Below are 21789 nucleotides of genomic sequence, written 5' to 3'. Positions count from 1 at the left end.
ACCTCCTGTTTTCTCATCTGTAAGTTACAGTTTTCAATCAGATGACCTGCAAAATCTGTGTCAACTCTAACTGTCAAGACTATATGATTATGTCAGGAGAACAATGGTGGCTGCCTGCTTCTGAATCTACCCTTCAATGCCCCTAAAAACTATATAAATAACCAAGGATGAAAATAAAACCATGTATGACCTGTCCCTTCAGAATACTGCACTCCTACTTGTCTATAAATAGAGAAAAAAAAATTCCTACAGAGTTCAACTGCATGACTGTGAACACAGAGTAAAGAAGGTAAGCTTAAGAATGTCTGTTAAAAAAAAAAAAAGAGTAAAAAGGCACAGAGGACATAAACAAAGCACAGGTGAAATCATCACCAGAAAGAGCAAGTCAAACAATAAGTGTCAAAATACTAAACACAGCACTTGGGCTTAGTTGTTAACAGCACTGATTAAATGAAGGGGATTTAAATTGTGTGGGACTAGAAGTAGCAGTCTCAGAGAGCAATAATCATGAAAGAGACACACATTTAGTGAAAGAATAGTATTCAACAAAAAAATGAGGCAAGGAAGGAAAATAATTTTATATAAAAAAAAAAGTAAAAAATAAAGAATCCTGAAGAAACAGAGAGAAACAAAATGGCATCCTTCTCTTACCCCCACCAACACCATCCATAAAAGAAACTGTAAAAAAGAGGACAGAAGAGAGCATTCTCAAACCAGGAATACTGTCCATGAAATGAACAGAAATAAGAAAAGCCACATCTATACAAAACTACTGTGATAAATCAGAAATGGGAATCAACACATTTTTGATGATAAAATTTTCCTCTGAAAACAATCATGCAGTTCAATAAAATTGTAATACAACACCCCAAATTAAATTAAATATACTCAAATGATGAACTAGGGATATTAAAAACATCATTGAATCAGATAATAAATAGTAGGACTATAAATGGACATAAGACAGTCTATAATAAAACAAAAGTTGATTTAACTAAGGAAAGAGAAGAAAATGATAACATTATACTAGAAGTGAAGATAAATAAACAAGGAATCCAAGAGAGAAAGATTCAAATGAAAATTTTATAAAGGACATTGAATAAAAGCAGGGAATAAAACAGAATTCAAGAAACAAAATTGAGTTATTTGTAGTGAGACGGATGGACCTAGAGTCTGTCATACAGAGTGAAGTAAGTCAGAAAGAGAAAAACAAATACTGTATGCTAACGCATATTTATGGAATCTGAAAAAAGAAAATGGTACTGATGAACCTAGTGGCAGGGCAGGAATAAAGACGGAGACATAGAGAATGGACTTGAGGGCACGGTGAGGGGGAAGGGTAAGCTGGGACAAAGTGAGAGAGTGGTAGTGTATATATGGACATATATACACTACCAAATGTAAAATAGATAGCTAGTGGGAAGCAGCCGCATAGCACAGGGAGATCAGCTTGGTGCTTGGTGACCAGCTAGAATAGTGGGATAGGGAGGGTGGGAGGGAGGGAGACGCAAGAGGAAGACATATGGGGATATATGTATACGTATAACTGATTCACTTTGTTATAAAGCAGAAACTAACACACCATTGTAAAGCAATTACACTCCAATAAAAATGTTAAGAAAAAGAAAAAGAATTCAAGTGAATGAAAATGAAATACAGAAGTAAAATGGATCAGAAGCGGAAGTAGTTGAAATGAAAGACAGATAAACAGCACAAGTTAATTTAGTACTCTTGAAGAAGAAAATCAAACAGTGGAACAAAATGTATATTTACATGTATAATCTAAGCAATTTTCCAAATATAAAAGAAGCCTGAAGTCTAGATTTGACCTTTCAAGTCTAGACCTACCAGCGCCAGTGAAAGCCAACATGGTTACAGTCACCTCTAAGACTGAATCTTTCAAACAAACAAAAAATTGTAATGAATCTTTTACTTAAAGAAAAAAAAAAAAATCCTTGAGGGCCTCCAGGCAGTAAATTGAAATAACTCACAAAGTCACAAGAATGAGATTGGTATCAGAGTTTTCCAAAACAGCATGCAAAGTAAGGCAACAGTGGATGAGCACTTTCAAGAAAGTTAAGGGAATAGAATGTACTCACAGGATATTATGTCCAACTAAGCTGTCCTTCAAGTTAAAAATATATATATATATATATAAAAATTATACATGTATAGACTGTATATATATATATAGTCTCGAACATGAAGAACTGATAGAATATTGTACACATGTGCCCTTCTAAAGAATGTACTAAGAGCAGAGCTTTGTCTAACAAAGAGATGCCTGGAAAAAGTTTGGCAAAGAACTGATTGTGAAAAATTTATTTTAATTTTAGAGCTAAGTTTAAAATAAGGGTGAAATCATGGATAGAATAATAACATATTGTATTTTCTGCCGAATACGACAACAACAACAACAAAAAAAAAAGAAGGGAGGATTTCGTTTGAGCTTTCAGGAAAGCAGGACAGCCTTTATTGTTACTGCTGGATCTAAGGTGCTGTGAGGCTAGAACAGCTGCATTCATCTTGGTACCCTCCTCATCCCCTTGTCCTCTTATTGTAAATGTTCTAAGCACACTTTGTTTCCTAATTTAAAGAAAACAGAAGCCATCAGGTATGAAAACCCAAACATCCTTAATTCTCCCCTCTGCTCCATACCGATATATTTCTCTGCATTCAAACCCATCATTAGTCATTTACTTCTGATACCTGACAGCATATCTATTCCTGCTTATGGTGGCTCTCCATGATCCCATGTCTTACAGTTTTCTCAGGGACACTTGTGTGCATTGTTGAGTTTCCAGTTACCTAATTACCACCAAATCTACCAAGAGTTTATAAATGCCTTTCTGGATTTTGGACCTTATTCTATAGCATACTAATGTACATTATAATCACTACATTTTAGCTGATAGTAACTACTTGTTCTTCAAATCTTCCCACGAGAATCTACCATACTAAAGAACCAGCCTCCCAAATAAAGAGCACAGATCTTTTTCTTGAGTTCCAGCTGCAATATTAACAGCTCCAATTTGATGTCTCACCGTGAAATTATATGCAACAAGCCTAAATGTATTTTATTCCCCTACATTTACATCAGATCCTTCTTCCCTGCAACACATTTCCTTAACGTCACAGCTGTTCACCAGTCACTCAAGCAGAAAGCTGGGTGTTATCTTTGATTATCCCCTCTATTTCAACACTACTCTCACAGCATCTGTTTAGATTCTGGGGTCTGCCAATTTTGTCCCAGAAAGGTCTCCAGATTCTACAGTCTTCTTACAAGCTCTTTTGCCATTATTTTGGGTTTGGGCTTATCTCTTTTCTGGATGATTGATAGCTTAATTTACTTTTCCCTTTGATTTCTCTTCTCTACAATTATCAGAATAATCTTATCCAAATATAAATAATAGAATATTACCCACTACTTAAACCCCTTCATAGTCTACCTATAGCCTCAAGGTCATCTCTTGTCTCATCTGCTGGTGCCATTTCCTTCTTACCATTATGCTTCAGAAATAATAACCACTTGTAGTTGACCCCTTTCAGCCAGGTGTTTCAGGATTCTTGTACATTTGCCTAAGCTCTTTACTCTGTCTAGGATGTGCATACATCTCCAACTTTGTTGACCTGATATTACCTCCTATCTAAAGCCTGCCCTGATACCTTGTCCCTTGTCAAATTATTAACTTTCTCCTCTGTGCTATCACTGTGATTAGTACAAGCCTCTATTATTACATTCAAGACAGTGCATTTTTATTTGTTTATGTCTATGTCTACCTCTTAACTGACAAGGCAGGGATTGCCTTAAAAGAAGAGTTCATGCCCACAGCAACTCTCATAATGTAAATCTATAAGCTAGAGGTATTGAACAAATGTTAATTGAATGAATACATGGATGAAGAATACAAATTATAATTTAACGTATCACTAAATAAAGCATTTATAATTTTTAATTCCTTAGCTTTTACTTCTATTCTTAAGAATAATTTATAAATTAAAGGTTTTTTTGAAGTAAACTAAAACCATTGTTCTTTTATATTTAATATTGCTATATAAATGTTTGTGAATAAATTAATATATTTAAATATTCACATAGACTTTTTCATTATAGAACTAGTTAGAGGCAAACAAAATGCACGGATTATTATTGACAATTGAGTGGACCTCAAGTCACATGATTATTTAAACGTTGCACTTAACATAATGAAATTATTTGCATACGTGAAGATTAAATGATAATATTTCCAACTTCTAGCATGATGTTTGGTGTATAATTGGTATGCAAGCAATGTTAATACTGTGCCTTTCCTGACAGTTCCAAGTAAGCCGCATATGGAGAGAGTAGATTTGCAGAGGTCAGCTTATCTTTTAGAGAGTAAGAGAGTCCAATTTCCATTTTCCTATTGGCTCCTTATCTAAACTATGGGAGGCATAACAGCAGCACTGTGTATGCACAATGACCATACTCTTGTAATTTACATTATCAAAAGGAGTGCACTGGATACAATAAAACAGTGTCTAACCCATGTGACTATTCTTTTGTCATTATTACATTTTTCTCCTTTATTGACTCATATTTCTTAGTTTTCTTCCCCTATCAATTTTGCCAAATATTGAATACATACACACATGCTTGTGTGCATGTGCATGCACACACACACACACACACACACACACACACTCCACCAAATTATTTTTCTTAGGAAAATAGGATCAGCTTTTAAATATAAACTTCAAATTGGCTGAGACTTAGGTGATGAGAATTTGAATTTTATGTCTTTCAGAAAGACATAATTTATTTGTTTTCATTTATCTTTGGTATGTTGCTGTCCAAATCCCATCATCTAGGCTAGGTCAGATTTCCAAATCTCATTATAGTAGGCATGTTTTGTAGGATGTCTTGCATTCTCCATTTAGTTGGACTTCGATCTCCTATCTTCAGATCAAAAGGTGATGGGAGTATTGCCTTAAAACACATTGTGAGCAACAGATTTGAGGCAGTGTGAGCTTGACCAAAAATCCTATTATATATTCCTGAATGTTAATAAACATTTAAATTAATTTTAAAATTAGGCTTCAGTCCTAGAGCAATGAATATTACATTGTTTCATTATGTTTCCCTCAGAAGCCTTTGTCTGTTAATTCTAAGACAGGGCTAGTTGAAAAATAAACTCATGGGTAAGGATTTTTAGCTGATTCACTGGTGTAAAGACTGATGACAGTATAATTTATTTTATTTCAAATCTCATCCTACGTTTTTATTGACCTTCCAACTTATTCTGGAAAAGGACCCTAAACATAACTGTGGCTTTGGATCTGATGATTTAGCATGTAAACAGCCTTTGCACATTAGTTGGTATTTTATGTTTCCACTTCAATTTTCTTATTTTAAGCTAAAAAAAATACAAAAATTAAGAAGGTTATACATCTTTTCTGACCAAATTTGGAGATGTTGTACTTCCCCCCTCTGAAAGAAAAAGATACACAAATGTTGTGATCATACAGTATCTTTTAAATATGTGTAAAAATTCAGAAAACTTTCCCAGGCTTTGGTAGGTTCTTCCCTTAAACAGAAGCAAGATATTTCCCTTCCCACATAATTTCATAGCACACAAAGCATAAACAAGAAAAAAAATATGCCTAATGTAAATAGATATTGGCTGCCAATTTAATTCTTTATTTTATACTCTATTTTACAGTGTATGTGTTATTTGAATTTTTATATTTGTATGAGTCATTTCATCCTGTTTAGGGTGTCCATTTAATTATCTAACATAGTTAGATATCTGCATAGTTTCATATGCAGATGGGTGCAAATATTAGTTGTTGATGATTTAAGAACCATAAAATTTGTGAGCATAGACAACACGATTATTTCAAAAAGTGTAAATCAAGATATTTATGAAAAGATTAATCAAAATGTCTCTTGTTCTTCAAAGGAACAGAATAAAACAGATTTTCTTCTATTTGAGGAATTGTTTTGAAAATGCCCAAAACTGGTGACTTGATTTCATTATGTAATTAAAAGACAGAGAGAATATTATATCTCCCTATTACTACAATGGATATATCAAGCAGAAATGATAATATTATTATTTTGAGTGTTTTTTTCAAGTAAATTTGAGTCAAAGTTTTTCTCTGAAATGAACTTAATGTAGTATGAGATGTTGTGAAAGCTACAATCAATATGGATGACAGTAGAGGGTACTGGCCAGAATATACTGCCTGCTGATGCCCTTAGAAAGTTTTTTTTTTTCTTTCTTTCTTTTTCTTTTTTTTTTCCCCCTAGCCTGGAAAGTAACCATGGGAACTGAATAGTAGACCAAATTAGAAAACAATATTAAACCAATCAGTGGGAAAAAACACCTAAAGATTTCAAATACTCGGGACTTCCCTAGTGGTCCAGTGGGTAGGACTTTGAGCTCCCAATGCAGGGGTCCTGGGTTCAATCACTGATTGGGGAACTAGATCCCACATCCAAGCTGCAACTAGGAGTTTACATGACATAACTAAGAGTCAGCATGCCACAACTAAGAAGTCTGCCTTAAAAGTCCTCTGTGCTCGGTCTATTCAGAGCACAATTCCTGGCAACTACTGAGATTTTTACTATCTCCACAGTGTTGCCTTTTCCAGAAAGAGATATAGCTGGAATTATACAGTACATAGCCTTTTCAGATTGGCTTCCTTTATTGAGTAATACACATTTAAGTTTCCTCCATGTCTTTGTATGGCTTAATAGCAAATTTTCTTTCAGGGCTGAATAGTATTCCATTGTCTGGATGTATCACGGTTTATTTATCCATTCACCTACTGAAGAACATCTTGGTTGCTGCAAGTTTTGATAATTACGAATAAAGCTACTATAAATATACATATGTAGTCTTTGTGTGGATATAAGTTTTCATTTCATTTTGGTAGATAAATACTAAAGAGTGTGATTGCAGAATCATATATTTAAGAATATGTTTCATTTTGTAAGGAACTGACAACTGTCTTCCAAAGTGGTTGTACCACATTGCAATCCCATCAGCAATGAATGAGAGTTCTTGTTCCACATCCTCATAAGCATTTGGTTTTGTCATTGTTTTAGATTTTGGCCATTCTACTAGGTGTGTAGTGGTACACACCCTTCTTAAATTGAGTTGTTAATTTACTTATTGTTGAGTTTTAAGAACTATTTGTGTTTTTTTTAATAATAGTCCTTTATCAGATGTGTCTTTTGCAAAATGTTTTTTACCATTCTGTAGCCCATCTTCTCATTCTTTTTACGTTGTCTTTTGCAGAGCATAAGTTTTTAATTTTAATGAAGTTCAGCTTATCTATTACTTCTTTCATGGGTTGTGCCTTTGATGCTATATCTAAAAAGTCGTCACCATACTCAAAGTTATCTAGATTTTCTCCTACATTATCTTCTAGTAGTGATATAGTTTTGCATTTTACATTTAGGTTGACAACCCATTTCGAGTTAATTTTTGTGAAGGGTGTAAGGTCTGTGCCTTCTTTTTTTTTATTTATTTTTTTTATTTTTGCATGTAGGTTTCCAGTTGTTTCCACACCTTTTGTTGAAAAGACCATCTTTGCTCCATTGTACTGCCTGTGCTCCTTAGCACAGATCAGTGAATCTTTTTTCTGGGTTCTCTATTCTGTTTCATTGATCTATTTGTTTATTCCTTCACCACTACCACACTGTGTTGATTACTGTAACTTTACATAAGTCTTGAAGCCAAGTAATGTCAGTCTTCTCACTTTGTTCTTCTTCAAAACTGAGTTGACTATTCTGTTTTGTTTGGTTTGCTTTTTTGCCTCTCCATATAGACTTTTGAATCAGTTTGTCAATCTCCATAAAATAAGTTGCTGAGATTTTGGTTAGAATTGTGTTGAACCTATAGAACAAGTTGGGAAAAACTGATACCTTGACAATACTAAGTTTTCCTATTCATGAACATAGAATATCTCTTTATTTAGTTCTTCTCTGGCATCTTTTATCAGAGTTTTATAATTTTCACCATATAGGTATTATATATATTTTGTTAGATTTATACCAAAGTATTTCATTTTAGAAGGTGCTAGCATAAACAATAATGTATTTTTAACTTCAAATTCTGTTATTACTAGTTGGGTTCTATTTTATTTATTTATTTATTTATTTTTATTTATTTATTTTTGCGGTACGCGGGCCTCTCACTGTTGTGGCCTCTCCCGTTGCGGAGCACAGGCTCCGGACACACAGGCTCAGCGGCCATGGCTCACGGGCCCAGCCGCTCCACGGCATGTGGGATCTTCCCAGACTGGGGCAGGAACCCGTGTCCCCTGCATCGGCAGGCGGACTCTCAACCACTGTGCCACCAGGGAAGCCCTGGGTTCTATTTTAATCACACTAAAATATTCTTCCATGTTTGACTTATTTGAAGACAAACTAAATAAATGTTGCACTTCCCAGAATATGATAGAAAATTTTTTGAGTAATCCACATGATGTGAAAAAATAAAAACTTTATAAAATGTGGTATTTTATGTAGCTATATAATAGATATATTTTCTGTGTAATAATAATATTATAAATATAAGACTTTAAGTACATTTTCTCATTAATTCTTACAACATTCCATTAAGGTAAAAACTCATTCTTATCATTTTACAGATGAGGAAGCTGAGACTTCAAAAGATTAAAACACTTCCCCAAGGTCTCCAATGAGCAGGCAACAAACCTGAAATAAACACTTTGTCTGACTCAGAAGTCAACAAACCTAAATTCAACACTATGTTTGACTCAAAATCTCATGCTTTTAATACCTGAATATCATCACACCTTATTATTAAACATGGGAAATGCCCTGATGGCCAACATTCATTTGGTGTATTTTGCCAAAATATTTCCATTTTTTCTTTCAATAGAAAGTCTTATTATTATTTTTATAGATGTTCCAATCCTTCTTGTTACTGTTAAAAGTTGACATGAAATGAAGATACCACGGGAGTTATTTAAGTTTGGTAAACATGCATGATATTTACAATGAGGAACAATATACACAACAGCATTGAAATATATTTTCTTGCCAAAATATATTTTGCAGGTTTTTGACTACTATGAGCACCTCCATTTCTTTATATATTTTCTTGCTATATCTCTTTTATATACTGTCATTAAGGTGTGTTTTCTTTTTCTCTTTTCAGAGAGAACTCTTAACTTCAATCCCCACTTCATCCTTAACTTTTCATTTCAGAAGTAACATCCCTTGTCCAGTTCTGTATCATCTTGTTTAGACCACTGCAACGATCAGCATATGTGACTTTATTCCAAACTAAACTGTCTTCTTATTGAGGGTGGAAGATATATAACTGATCCTTAATAATGTGGGAGTTAGGGGCACCTACCCTCCATGCAGTAAAAAAAAATCCAAGTATAAGTTATAGTTGGTACTTTGTGTAGATAGTTCCTCCATATATGTGGTTCCTTTGTATCTGCGTTTTCATATCTATGAATTCAACCAACCACAGATTGTGTAATACCTTAGTATTTATTAATGAAAAAATCCCTTGTATAAGTGGACCTGCACTGTTCAAGACCCGTGTTGTCCAAGAGCCAACCATGTATGTATGTATGTGTGTGTGTGTGTGTGTGTGTGTGTGTGTGTGTGTGTTTATGTATATTCCTGACCTTCCCGAGGATTGTCTTCCTGTTGGGCTTTGTTGTGGTGCTGAGCTTCCTCCTGGGGAGCTACCTGGGGACAATGCTGGCACCAGGCTCGGTCACCTCTGTACCACTCATTGGTCATCTGGTTGGTGGTGGCCAGGTACAGACAAAAGCACAGGTTATATATATATACATATATATATATATATATATATATATGTATATATATATATGTATGTATATATGTGTATATATATACCTTTTGCCTATATATGTATATGTACTTTATATATAAATAGAGAGAGAGAGTTAGCACTTGTTGCAAACTAGATTGTTTAAAAACATTTACTCTCTTCTCCCACTTTTTTGGGCGGAATTCACTTTCCTACCTCTTTAAATCTGGGCTTGCCAATTGACTTGATTTGGCCAATGAATTTTAGCAGACAAGAAGCAAGGAGATCTTTAAACATGTCTGTTTGGTTGAATTTTTATCCTATGCACTTCTGTCATTGTCAAGAAAACACCATATCTGGTCTAGGGCACTGGTGTCAGAAGAATGAATGAGGCATGAATTCAAACTCAGCCTAGATCAGCACACCCTCAGCCTATGCACAGACTTGTGAAAATAAATAATTGTTGTATAAGCTAATGAGTTTGAGAATGGTTAAGATTACCACTGTGTCCAAGAAATGATATAGTACCACATTCAGAAAACAATTTATATAAACAGGTACCTCTTTGCACATAGTCAGATTGGCACTATTCCAAAATTCTGAATAGTTTTAGTTCTGATAGGTTTAATCAAGATTTCTTTCTCAGTTGAGATAAGCAAAAATAACATTGGGATTTTATTTAATCAAACAAATAACTTTGTTCTCCTCTGCCATTAAACATCAAGTTCTAAAATATAAATACCTCACATATCTCACATCTTACCTTCTGCTTATAACAGATAAGGAAAAACATTTTAGTCTCCAATGATTCTTTTACTTGCATTGATACTTCACTTTCATTTGAAATATCTTCCCCAGTTAAGGTGGATACAATGAATAACCATGAATATAATATGTATAAAATTAAATTATTACTGGCATTGAGGGAAAAGACACATTAATTTGATTAGAAATTGTGATGATTATAGATTATTTGATAAAGGCCCTGTACAACCTACAAAAGTGTATTTGTCAATCAGCCAACTATATATACCTTGGATCTATGGAGAAATATGAAGTGTGAAGCGATGTAGTGCAGGGGAAAGTGACCCTCTCAGAAGCAATAGCTCATAGTTCCACTTTGGGCTCAGGCACTGCCTATAATGATTGTGAGAAAAATCGATCTTTATGGGACGCAATTTCCTCATCTTGGAGGAAATGAGTATAATTGATTCAATTACCTCAAAAGTCTCTCCCAGCTCCAATGTTCTATGATTCCATTATTTAAGTAAATACTAGTCCCTGTCCTAAGGGGAAAATTGGAAAAGCTGTCTACCTGGGAGTGGGTGGAATGATCTTTTGCTTCCATGGAGAAAATGAATATCTTTCAGTCTCACAGATTCATATGTGTCTTTTGCAGCAAAGCATAACCTGCTCCTTCCTTCCCATCTCTCCAGTCTTATCCAGGACTACACCATAGCTTTTTCTCTTTCCATTTCTGCTACACATCCAGGAATTCTAACAACTCCTCAAATGTAACTTGTCATCTATACACACTGGTCATGCTGTCCAGCTTCCAGCCTCAGTAACTCCTACACAGCTTCAGGTCTCAGTCCATGTTCACTTCCTCAGGAAAGGTCTCCTCGAGGCCTGCATTAGGTGCCTTGTTATAGTCTCCCAAAAGCACATTCTCTCTTTCATTTTTAGCACTCTTTACATTTACAATTATTTGTTAACTGTCAGTCTTTGTCCCATTAGACTGAAAGCAGTGACTAAGTCTCTTATTTTTTGCTATGTACCCTATCCTCTTCATGATGCCTAGGCACATAGTTGAAACTCAATGAATATTTTTAAATAGACATGACTTTTAATATTCTACTGCCACTCATTCTCATTCTGGGGGTATAGAAACAAAAAGCTTAGTCCTCACAGCAGACTGTGATAAAGTCAAATTGAATATTTTAGGAGCAGTAGTTTTCTGAAGAAACTTGATGTATTGAATGTAAAAATAGAATAAATCCTTTAAGCTAATAAAAAGCAACAATGAAAATAATAATACTTATTCTAGTAAAGTTTCCATGGGTTATACTTAACAGTTGTCTTTATTCTGAGGGCAGATTGAAATGTTATCATGAAAATCCCACATATAATACTATGTGTTACTTAGTAGTTTTTCCAAGAAAGAGAAACACTTTTAACAGATTACAAGATTTCTTAAAGAAAATGAAAATGATATGAAGAGAAGAAATATCTCAAAAGACAATAATGAGAAAATCCAAGGGGGCTCACTGGTTCTGTGTTAGGAGACCACCACCAGATAGAGAGGTGTCACATCTGGAGGAGATTCTGAGAGAGGAGTTTATCTTGAGAACTCACACAAAGCATGTCCCACTGATAGCGTATCAGTTTACTATAAGGAATGGATATTGAGTGTAATATTCTTGGACCGTATAATAAACATATCAATATTTAATTTACCAAATCTAATAAAAGAATGTTAGAACTCAAAGTAAATGCAGAGACTATTTTGTCCAAGCTCGTTTTAAAGATAAACTTTCCTTTCAGCAAGTATTGAATCAGTGATGTACATGGCATACCTTAGAGGAAAATAGTTATTCATACAAATGAACTTAGATTCCAATCTAATCACACAAACACTGAAATATATCTCTGTAACACGCTAATATTATGTTTGTATATTACAAATAATTTAGTTCCTAAAAAACTAAAAAGTTTATTTTTCAGCATAATTAAAAATTATTTTCATTATTTACAGAGTGCATTTTAAGAGTCTGTTAAATCATCATCTAAATATGTTCTTTAGATGACTTTGATCTCATTAAATTGAATTCACTTGAGTTAAAGAACAGGATATGGGGAAATAGGAAATATTTATAAATTAAAAAAATGATATAACTGTGCCTTACATAATTTTATTTCACTAATTTGATTTTATAGCATTGGAAAACTAAGAAATACAACACGTGGGAAGATTTGGGGGATTCATAAATTTCTAACAAAGTCTCCAAAGATCTTTATTTATCATTCATTCATTATTAGTTTTCTGCTTTAAAGTATAGTTTTAAAATTAAATATTTAAGAATCAATTGCTAGGGCTTCCCTGGTGGCGCAGTGGTTGAGAGTCTGCCTGCCGATGCAGGGGACACAGGTTCGTGCCCCGGTCTGGGAAGATCCCACATGCCGCGGAGCGGCTAGGCCCGTGAGCCATGGCCGCTGAGCCTGCGCTTCCGGAGCCTGTGCTCCGCAACGGGAGAGGCCACAACAGTGTGAGGCCCGCGTAATGCAAAAAAAAAAAAAAAAAAAAAAAAAAAAGAATCAATTGCTAATAACATAGTAATTCTTTAATACTAAAAGCCATTTTGGTTTAGCATTAATCTCAGTGAGCTTTTTTGCAGATTACAGTTTGATATATTTATTGGACCATCCATTTGAATTGTGGTAAGTACTATGGGGGTATAATGATGGATTGTGCAGAATCTTTGTTTCACTGTACTAACTAAAAGGACAAAAACCTACACACACCATTAGCTCTTTTGCCAGATACCATTGTATATCTACACTATATAAATATCCTTATATGATTAATTCTTTTTTTAACTGACTCTAATCAGAAATATAACAAGGCTTAATCTTGGGATTCTACGAATGGTGATTTTGGAGAAATATCCTAATAAAGAGATGGAAAAAATCATATAAGTGGAACAAAATTTTAAAATCTCATATAATTGGAGAAAAAAAAGAATGTGTTCAGTTTAAATAAAACTCAGTCCCTCACAAGAACAAGTCAGGTTTTCTTAGGCAGGTACCAGCAGGATTAAGAAATAAGTAATTGATTATAACAAATTTTTACTTTGTACCACCTTTCTTAAGACTAAAAATGTTTTAATGAAAAAACAGAAAAATGAATGCAATTTTCAGCACTTCTTTTGCTCCTTGGGTATAAATTTACTTTGTTATAATCTCTATTATATCACTGACACTCTTGTTTGTAATACCTCAACCTACTAAAAAGAAAAAAGAAAAACTTGAAATCTGCGAAGTACAACCACTTAAGCACTTCAAAAATAAATTCCGAGAACATGCTATTCTCTCTTCTACTTAAAGTTATTTTAAATGAAACATTGTTCTTGCCCTCTTGTCAAAAACTATCAAAACATTTTCCTCATAATCTTTTTCTTATTTCTCTCAAAATAATAATACCATTAAAAATAAAACAGCTTATATTAGTATTCATTTTGAAACATTACTTGGTAATGTTAGCACAGAAATTTGTTTACAGCTTCATTGGGGTATAACTGACAAACAATAAACTGACCATATATAAAAGGTGCAGTTTGATTAATTTTAACATATGTATACACCTGTGAATCATTACCATAGCCAAGGTAATGAACATTTATCTATCTACCACAGAATGTTTCTCTGGCCCCTTTGTAATCAATTCCTCCAATGCCCCAAAAATAATCTGCTTTCTGTTACTACGAGTTTTAGTTAGCATTTTCTAGAATTTTGTATAAATAGAATTATGCAGGATATACTGTGTTTTTGTTTTTGTTTTTTTTTTTGGTCTGGCTCTTTTCACTGAGCATGATAATTTTGATCTTTATCCATGTTTTGCATATGTTAATAGATTTTTCCTTTTTATTGATGAGTAGTACCCCATTCTGTTTATATACTCACCTATGGATAAATATTTAAATTTCTTCCAGTTTGGGGAGATTTTTAAAAATATATATGCTATGTATACTTATACAAGTCTTTGTATAGACATTTGCTTTCATTTCCCTTGGGAAAATGTCGAGGAGCAAAATGGCTGGGTCGTATGGTAGGTATCTGTTTAAGAAATTGTCAAACTGTTTTCAAAAGTGATTATAACATTTTATGTTCCCACCAACAGTGTTTGAAGTCTAGTTATTCCACTTCCTCGGCAGGTCAATACTTTTAATCTTCACCATACAGTGGGTACATAGTGGTATCTCCTTGTGGTTTTAATTTGCATTGCCTTTATGATGATGATGTTGAACATTTTTTCCAAATGCTTTTGAGCCATCTGTATCTCTTTTTTGGTCAAGTGGATGGCCAGTTCTTTTACCAATTTTAAATTGGATTATTTTCTTTACCCTATTATTGAGTTATTAAAATTCATTATATACTCTGTATACAAGTTCTCTATTGGGATGCTCAAGATCAGGGTGCTAGCATGGTCAGGTTCTGGTGAGGACCCTCTTCCTGGCTCACAGACAAGCACCTTCTCTCTGTTTACTCACATGGCCTTTTCTCATTGTGAGTACTTGAGGAGAGAGAGTAGGCTCTCTGGTGTCTCTTCTTATAGGTCACTAATCCATCATGTAGGTTCCCCCTCATGACCTCATTTAAGTCTAATTATCTCCCTAATGCTCCACCTCCAAACCATCACATTAAGGGTTAGGGCTTCAACATATGAATTTTGTGGGGGGACACAAACATTTAGTCCATAGCATATAATGTTTTTGGTCTGCTAGCTAAGAAAACTTTCCCTAAGGCAAGATAACTATGCTTTTCTGCTAGTTTTTTTTTTTTTTTTTTTTTTTTTTTTTCCCCAAAAGTTTTGTAGCTTTAGCTCTTATATTTAGGTCTATAATCCATTTCAAGTTAACTTCTGTGTACTGTGTGAGTTAAGGGAGGGTTGAGGGTTTTTTTGTTTTTTGGGTTTTTTTTTTTGCTTTTTTTGGCATGTGGGTATACAATTGTTTCAGTATTACTCATAAAAAAAAAAGAATATCCTTTCCCCATTGAATTCTTTAGCACCTTTTCTGAAAATCAACTGACTGTATATATGTGGGTCAATTTCTGAAGTATTCATAACAGAAATCTTAAGAAAGAGAAAATAATCAAAAACATTTTACATATTTTTTTCCATTATCCTGCAACATGATTTCAGTGATCACTAAACAAGATTATGTCTCAGTGTCATAATTAGCCATGTAGGAACCAATGAATTGATGCTGTTTTCAAAACATCTCAATAATCTCATGATATGATTTGAGAATTCAGAAAAAAAAAAAAACAACTGGGACCAAAATTTAATTCATAAATAATGGCAGTAAGGCACAGGTCCTAAGATTAATAAAGAATGTTGCCCATTATGGATGTACACTGTTAGTAGAAGGTGATTACAGAACTCTAATATTTCTATGTTTCCTTTCCTGAAAAAAAGTAAAGAATGTATTGAATATTACTTTCTCAAATATAACTGTTCCTTTCTATGAGTACACATTGTCCCTGGGACCCATCCATGGTGTTTTTCCACCCTAAAAAAAAAAAAATTAAAATAAAGAAAGAAATATATCTGATTCTGCAAGCATTGAACTGTAATATAGATCTTCCCTTTTTTTCTATGTTGAAAGAATTAAATAACAAAGAGATGGCAAGTGTGTTAATCGGGGCTTAATTAGCTATAAGTGACATAAACTGAACTCACCATGACTTAAACAAGGAAAAATTTATAGCCTTATACAATTGGAAAACCAAGGTCTAGTATTCCCTTCAGGCACTTAGGAGTTTCAATTTTTTCTACAATACTGTTTTTCATTTTTTCTATCTGCTGGTTCTGCCGGCAACAAAAGTTGACCACCAGTAGGCACCAAGTTAAATAACCCTTAATATACCACCTCAGAAAAGAGATTTTCTTTCACCTGCAATCTGTATCAATTGCCCCAGATCCTAAACTGTTAACCATATCAAAAGGAATTTTGATTAGTTCAGCCCAAACCTATAGAGCCATACAGAAGTGGAAGAGATAAACTTCATCAAGCCTAAAGTAGTTCAGCTCTTAGAAGAAAGTGGAAGGATTGCTGGGCAAGCAAGAAAGCAGATGCTGGCAAACAGAGTGAGAAAAAGTATTTACTCTTTTGAATTAATTTATGCCATAAATAATTTGGATAAGATATCTTTACTAATTTTTTAAGAAAAGTTTTTTAAAAAATAAACTATGTATGAAATGTCAATATTTGAAAACTATTATCTATATCCTAGAAAAATTTCTAACAAAATATAAATAATCAAAATTAATCCAGGAAAGGATATGAAGAGACTTATAGCCATAGAAAAAAATTAAATTTCCTAAATATTTACCTTTGAGTAAAAATGACAAAGTGGTTTTATAGCTAAGTTCTCTTTTACTCTCAAAGACAAAATGTATAATAAAACAAAAATTTAATTTACAGGAGATCCACTTTTAATGCTATCTCATGCAAAATCTATGGATGATAAGAAAAATATATCTTTAGATCAAATCTGGGAAGTTTTTTTAGCAGGTGTTCCATTTAGAACCAACAGACTACTTAACAGAGAGCATGGTAATTATGAAAATTATTTTTAGTAGGCAAAGCTGCTAAAGTTATCTGCACATCAAAATTTGAAACTTCTCAAAATGAACCCTACTTCAACTTTGAGCTCAGGTTTTATATTATGGAGGATGCAAAAACACGATTTTCACAGTAGGAAAACTAAACTTTTGAGGACATACTTTACCCTGTATTACATCATATTATATAGGTCAACTCATTTGTTCAGCTTTACTGAACAATCATTAATTACCTATGATGATATAGCCGGGGGTTGCTAATGGAAATATAAAGATGAATATGATGCATTTCATCTGGTTATGTAGTATATACGATACAGCGTTTATAAAACAGAGTAAGTGTTCTTTTGTAATGGGGGGAGTTAAGGAAGGCTTCACAGAAGAAGAAATATTTGAACATTGTCTCACAGCATGAGTGATGTGATGCTGAGTTAGAAGTAGAATATGGATCCAGATAGAATTTATTGAGTGTAAGGAGAAGTGTGAAACAACTTGCTGGGTTCAGAGAATTATGGATCATTTTATAAAACTGGATTGTAGGGAGAAAAAAGGTGGAAGATAAGATCTGTGGAGCTTCTGCACTTCATCTTTAGGCAATAAAAATTTTGGAAACATTTTACGCTGTAGTGTAATATGATCACCTCCCTGCTGCTGGGAGATCATCATTAGCAGTGTGGATGTTAGACTGAAAGAGACCAGATTGAAGGGAGGGAAAGAATAAGGGAATTATTCATTAAGAATCTCCTGGGTTGGTTTGTTTCAAATCTCACTTTGGTGGATATCTGTATATGGATAGTTGGATATATTTTTCTCTGTCACTATATTATGATCTTCCTAAGAGAGAAAATATCCGGCTGTTGTTTCTTTTCCTTTTGGCCACACCACGTGGTGATCAGGATCCTATCTTAGTTCTCCGACCAGGGATCCAACCCCAGCCCCTGCAGTGGAGCATGGAGTCTTAACCACTGTACCACCGGGGGAAGTCCCTGGCTGTTCTTTCTATACTCAACAACTCATTCAGTAGCTGGCACATAGCAGATCCTTAGGCAGTACATATATTTTAAAATTATTTGTTGAAATCTGAGCAGAAAACAAAACAAAATAATGTTTAATTGTGCTACTTTACAAGGTACTTCCAGCTCTTGAACTGCAGTGGAATGGAGAGCAGTTCAAGAGTTGTAAATATCGACAGGTCTCCCCTGCGGCTCTAAACTGTTCGTGAGCTTTAATAACTGCGTTCTTTGCTGAAGCATTGTCGTTAATGATTAATACAGTTTGTAAGGTTTAAATCACTCCAGACTTTCTAACAGTTTAAATTACTTAGGGTGAAGAAAATAATAAAACCAAGAGGATTATAATTTACAGGGGAAAAGTAAGGAAAAAGAAAACAATCAAGACATAGATATTTGCAACAGAAGCTGACCATTCTTTAAACTTTGTAACTTTGTTTTATTTACTGGAGATAGATGTGGATTTTAAATGGAGGAAGAATATATTTAAATCATAATCAGGCTAACCTTTTTATTTTTTTAAACTGACATTTATAAAGATTTCCTGAACTATTCAAATTAATATAGTATCAAATTTAGTCTCAAGTTAAAAACACAGAATGCATGTGTCCTGTCTCCCTGACAACATCATGCATTCATTTCCCCGTGCCAGGACACAAAGGCATGGCAAGCCGATGTCTGAAAAAATAAAGTCTGTTTAAAAATTATTATTATGCAAGTAATAGAATTCTGTCTACTTAATAATCCATTGTTTAATTGATAAGATAGAGAATAATGACTTTTACAATAGAAAAAATAAATTCAAGCAGCATAACTTTCTGATGGTCTCTTTCACATTTTTATCTTTTAAAGCATAGAATTTAACTTAACTTAATAACATATACATATTTTCAGTCAGAATTTAAAAATTGCTTTTCTAATATGTACGTTGTGTGTATACCTGTATATCCACTGTCTCTATTTGACATTAAAAAAAGTTAATTGTGGGCTTCCCTGGTGGCGCAGTGGTTGAGAATCTGCTGCCAATGCAGGGGACACGGGTTCGAGCCCTGGTCTGGGAAGATCCCACATGCCACAGGGCAACTAGACCCGTGAGCCACAACTACTGAGCCTGCGCGTCTGGAGCCTGTGCTCCGCAACAAGAGAGGCCGCGATAGTGAGAGGCCCGTGCACCGCGATGAAGAGTGGACCCCGCTTGCCGCAACTAGAGAAAGTCCTCACACAGAAACGAAGACCGAACACAGCCAAAAATAATAAACTAATTAATTAATTAAAAAAAGTTAATTGTGTGTCAAAGATATGATTTCACAATGTTTGCATCTACCTCTTATAAATGGAACTAAAACAAAAGATTGTGTTACACACATGTAATTCATCATTAATCTGCAAAACTATCAATATTGGGATAGGCAGTAGCAATTTAACACTTTTGTGATTTGTAATTTACATAGGAGTTGATAATCTGAACACTGATACCATGTATTTGATCTGAGAGATACACTGACGAATTACAAAATAAAAATAGTAATAATTGGTACCCTGGATTCTTTAAGAAATTAAGTCTTTACTTTGTATTTAAGTATTTAATAATTAGTAGATTTTTTGCCAGGCAATTTGTATAAAGTTTATAAAATCACATTGTCTATTCTGGGAAAGGCTAGGAGTCCAGAGTGCCTAAAGCACAGGCACTGTATAGTGGACTGAGGGAGAGATTAGGTATGCAAAATATATACATTTTAAAGGGAAAAAAAAAAACAATTTTATTTAAAGAAAAGTGAAATCAACATTTATAGTTAATTTAAAGAGGCAAGTATTTTGTTGAAATACATTCTTATATGCTGGGAAACTTTTATTTTATAGATACAATTAAACTTGAATTTAAAAGTATTCTCTGGTTTTATTAAGATAACATATTTCCCAAAGTAGCAATTTATCATTACCTTTGTAGTTAACCTTGAAGCCAATAGATCCGACACTTTCATCTGTTTGAAGGTGCAGCCACATTTGGCTACTCATGCTTACTATTAAGTCTGGCACAAAGCTTCCAGTCAGCCTAAAAATGGATGGACAAAGAAGGGAGAAATGGATTATTAAAATACCCTCTGTATGCAAATTATGAGACAGATGTGTTTCTCAATACTTTCTTGGCTAGAAGCAAACAGCTGTCAGATAAACTTATAAGACTGTGTTGTTATAACAGAACAAACAACATAATTTAGTGATCAAGGTTTATTATAAACAAGTACTATTTTATGTGTTTAACTAGGTTAGATCTTTCATATCCCCGAGGCAAGATGCTAAATTTTATTTTTTTAATTTATTTATTTTTTTAAATTTTATTGGAGTCTAGTTGATTTACAATGTTGTGTTAGTTTCTGCTGTACAGCAGTGAAGCAGTTATACATATACACATATCCACTCTTTTTTAGATTCCTTTCCCATATAGGTCATTACAGAGTACTAAGTAGAGTTCCATGTGCTATACAGCAGGTCCTTGTTAGTTATATTTTTATATATAGTAGTGTGTATATGTCAATCCCAATCTCCCAATTTATCCCTCCTCCGTCTTCACCCCCCGTAACCATAAACTGTTTTCTACATCTGTGACTCTATTTCTGTTTTGTAAATAAGTTCATTTGTACCAATTTTTTTAGATTCCACTTGTAAACGATATCATAGGATATTTGTCTTTCTCTGTCTGACTTACTTCATTCAGTATGACAATCTCTAGGTCCATCCATGTTGCTGCAAATGACATTATCTCATTCTTTTTTTTTTTATAGCTGAGTAGTAATCTATTGCATATGTGTACCACATCTTCTTATCCGCTCCTGTGTGAATGGACATTTAGGTTGCTTCCATGTCCTGGCTACTGTAAATATTACTGCAACGAACACTGGGGTGTGTGTATCTTTTTGAATTATGGTTTTCTCCAGATATATGCCCAGGAGTGGGATTGCTGGATCATATGGTAGTTCTAGTTTTAGTTTTTTAAGGAACCTCCATATTGTTCTCCATAATGATTGTACTAATTTACATTCCCACCAATGGGGCAAGAGGGTTCCCTTTTCTCCACACTGTCTCCCACATTTATTGTTTGTTGATTTTTTGATGATGTGGTACCTCAAGGTACTTTTGATTTGCATTTCTCTAATAATTAGTGATGTTGAGTATCTCTTCATGTGCCTGTTGGTACAGGGACATTTTGCCTGAAGTAGCTTCACACATTTAGGAGAAGGGACGGCAGGGTTAGGACCTGGAGCCTCTTTCTGCTCTAGAAAGTTCTACACCTATTTCCTATTCCTTTTCATTTCTAGATGTCTATCTGCTTATCTTTTTATTCTTTGATACTTCCTACGTTTCCTTGTTTTTTTTTTCATTTCCACAATTTCCAAAAATGTATTTGCCCTCTTATTTTTTTTAACATCTTTATTGGAGTATAATTGCTTTACAATGGTGTGTTAGTTTCTGCTTTATAACAAAGTGAATCAGCTATACATATACATATAGCCCCATATCTCCTCCCTCTTGTGTCTCCCTCCCACCCTCCCTATCCCACCCCTCTAAGTGGTCACAAAGCACTGAGCTGATCTCCCTCCTGTGCTATGTGGCTGCTTCCCACTAG

The 21789-nt window shown here is 34.1% G+C and overlaps 1 protein-coding gene across 3 annotated transcripts in view; it reads right to left on the bottom strand.

The window, feature by feature from the left end:
- The window catches only part of CSMD3 (CUB and Sushi multiple domains 3), a gene marked incomplete at its 5' end in the record, with an annotated part of 1071061 nt that overhangs the window by 517017 nt on the left and 532255 nt on the right, over window positions 1-21789 (bottom strand). For all 3 annotated transcript variants that reach the window (XM_079901374.1, XM_079901375.1, XM_079901376.1), the window contains one exon: window positions 20105-20217. In XM_079901374.1, the coding sequence (XP_079757500.1) occupies window positions 20105-20217 (113 nt within the window). The remainder of the gene's footprint in view (window positions 1-20104; window positions 20218-21789) is intronic.

The sequence above is a fragment of the Stenella coeruleoalba genome, assembly GCF_951394435.1.
Source record: "Stenella coeruleoalba genome assembly, chromosome: 17".
Classification (NCBI taxonomy): Eukaryota; Metazoa; Chordata; class Mammalia; order Artiodactyla; family Delphinidae; genus Stenella; species Stenella coeruleoalba.
The sequence above is the reverse complement of the archived record's forward strand: the minus strand, read 5'-3'. Positions and strand labels throughout refer to the sequence as shown.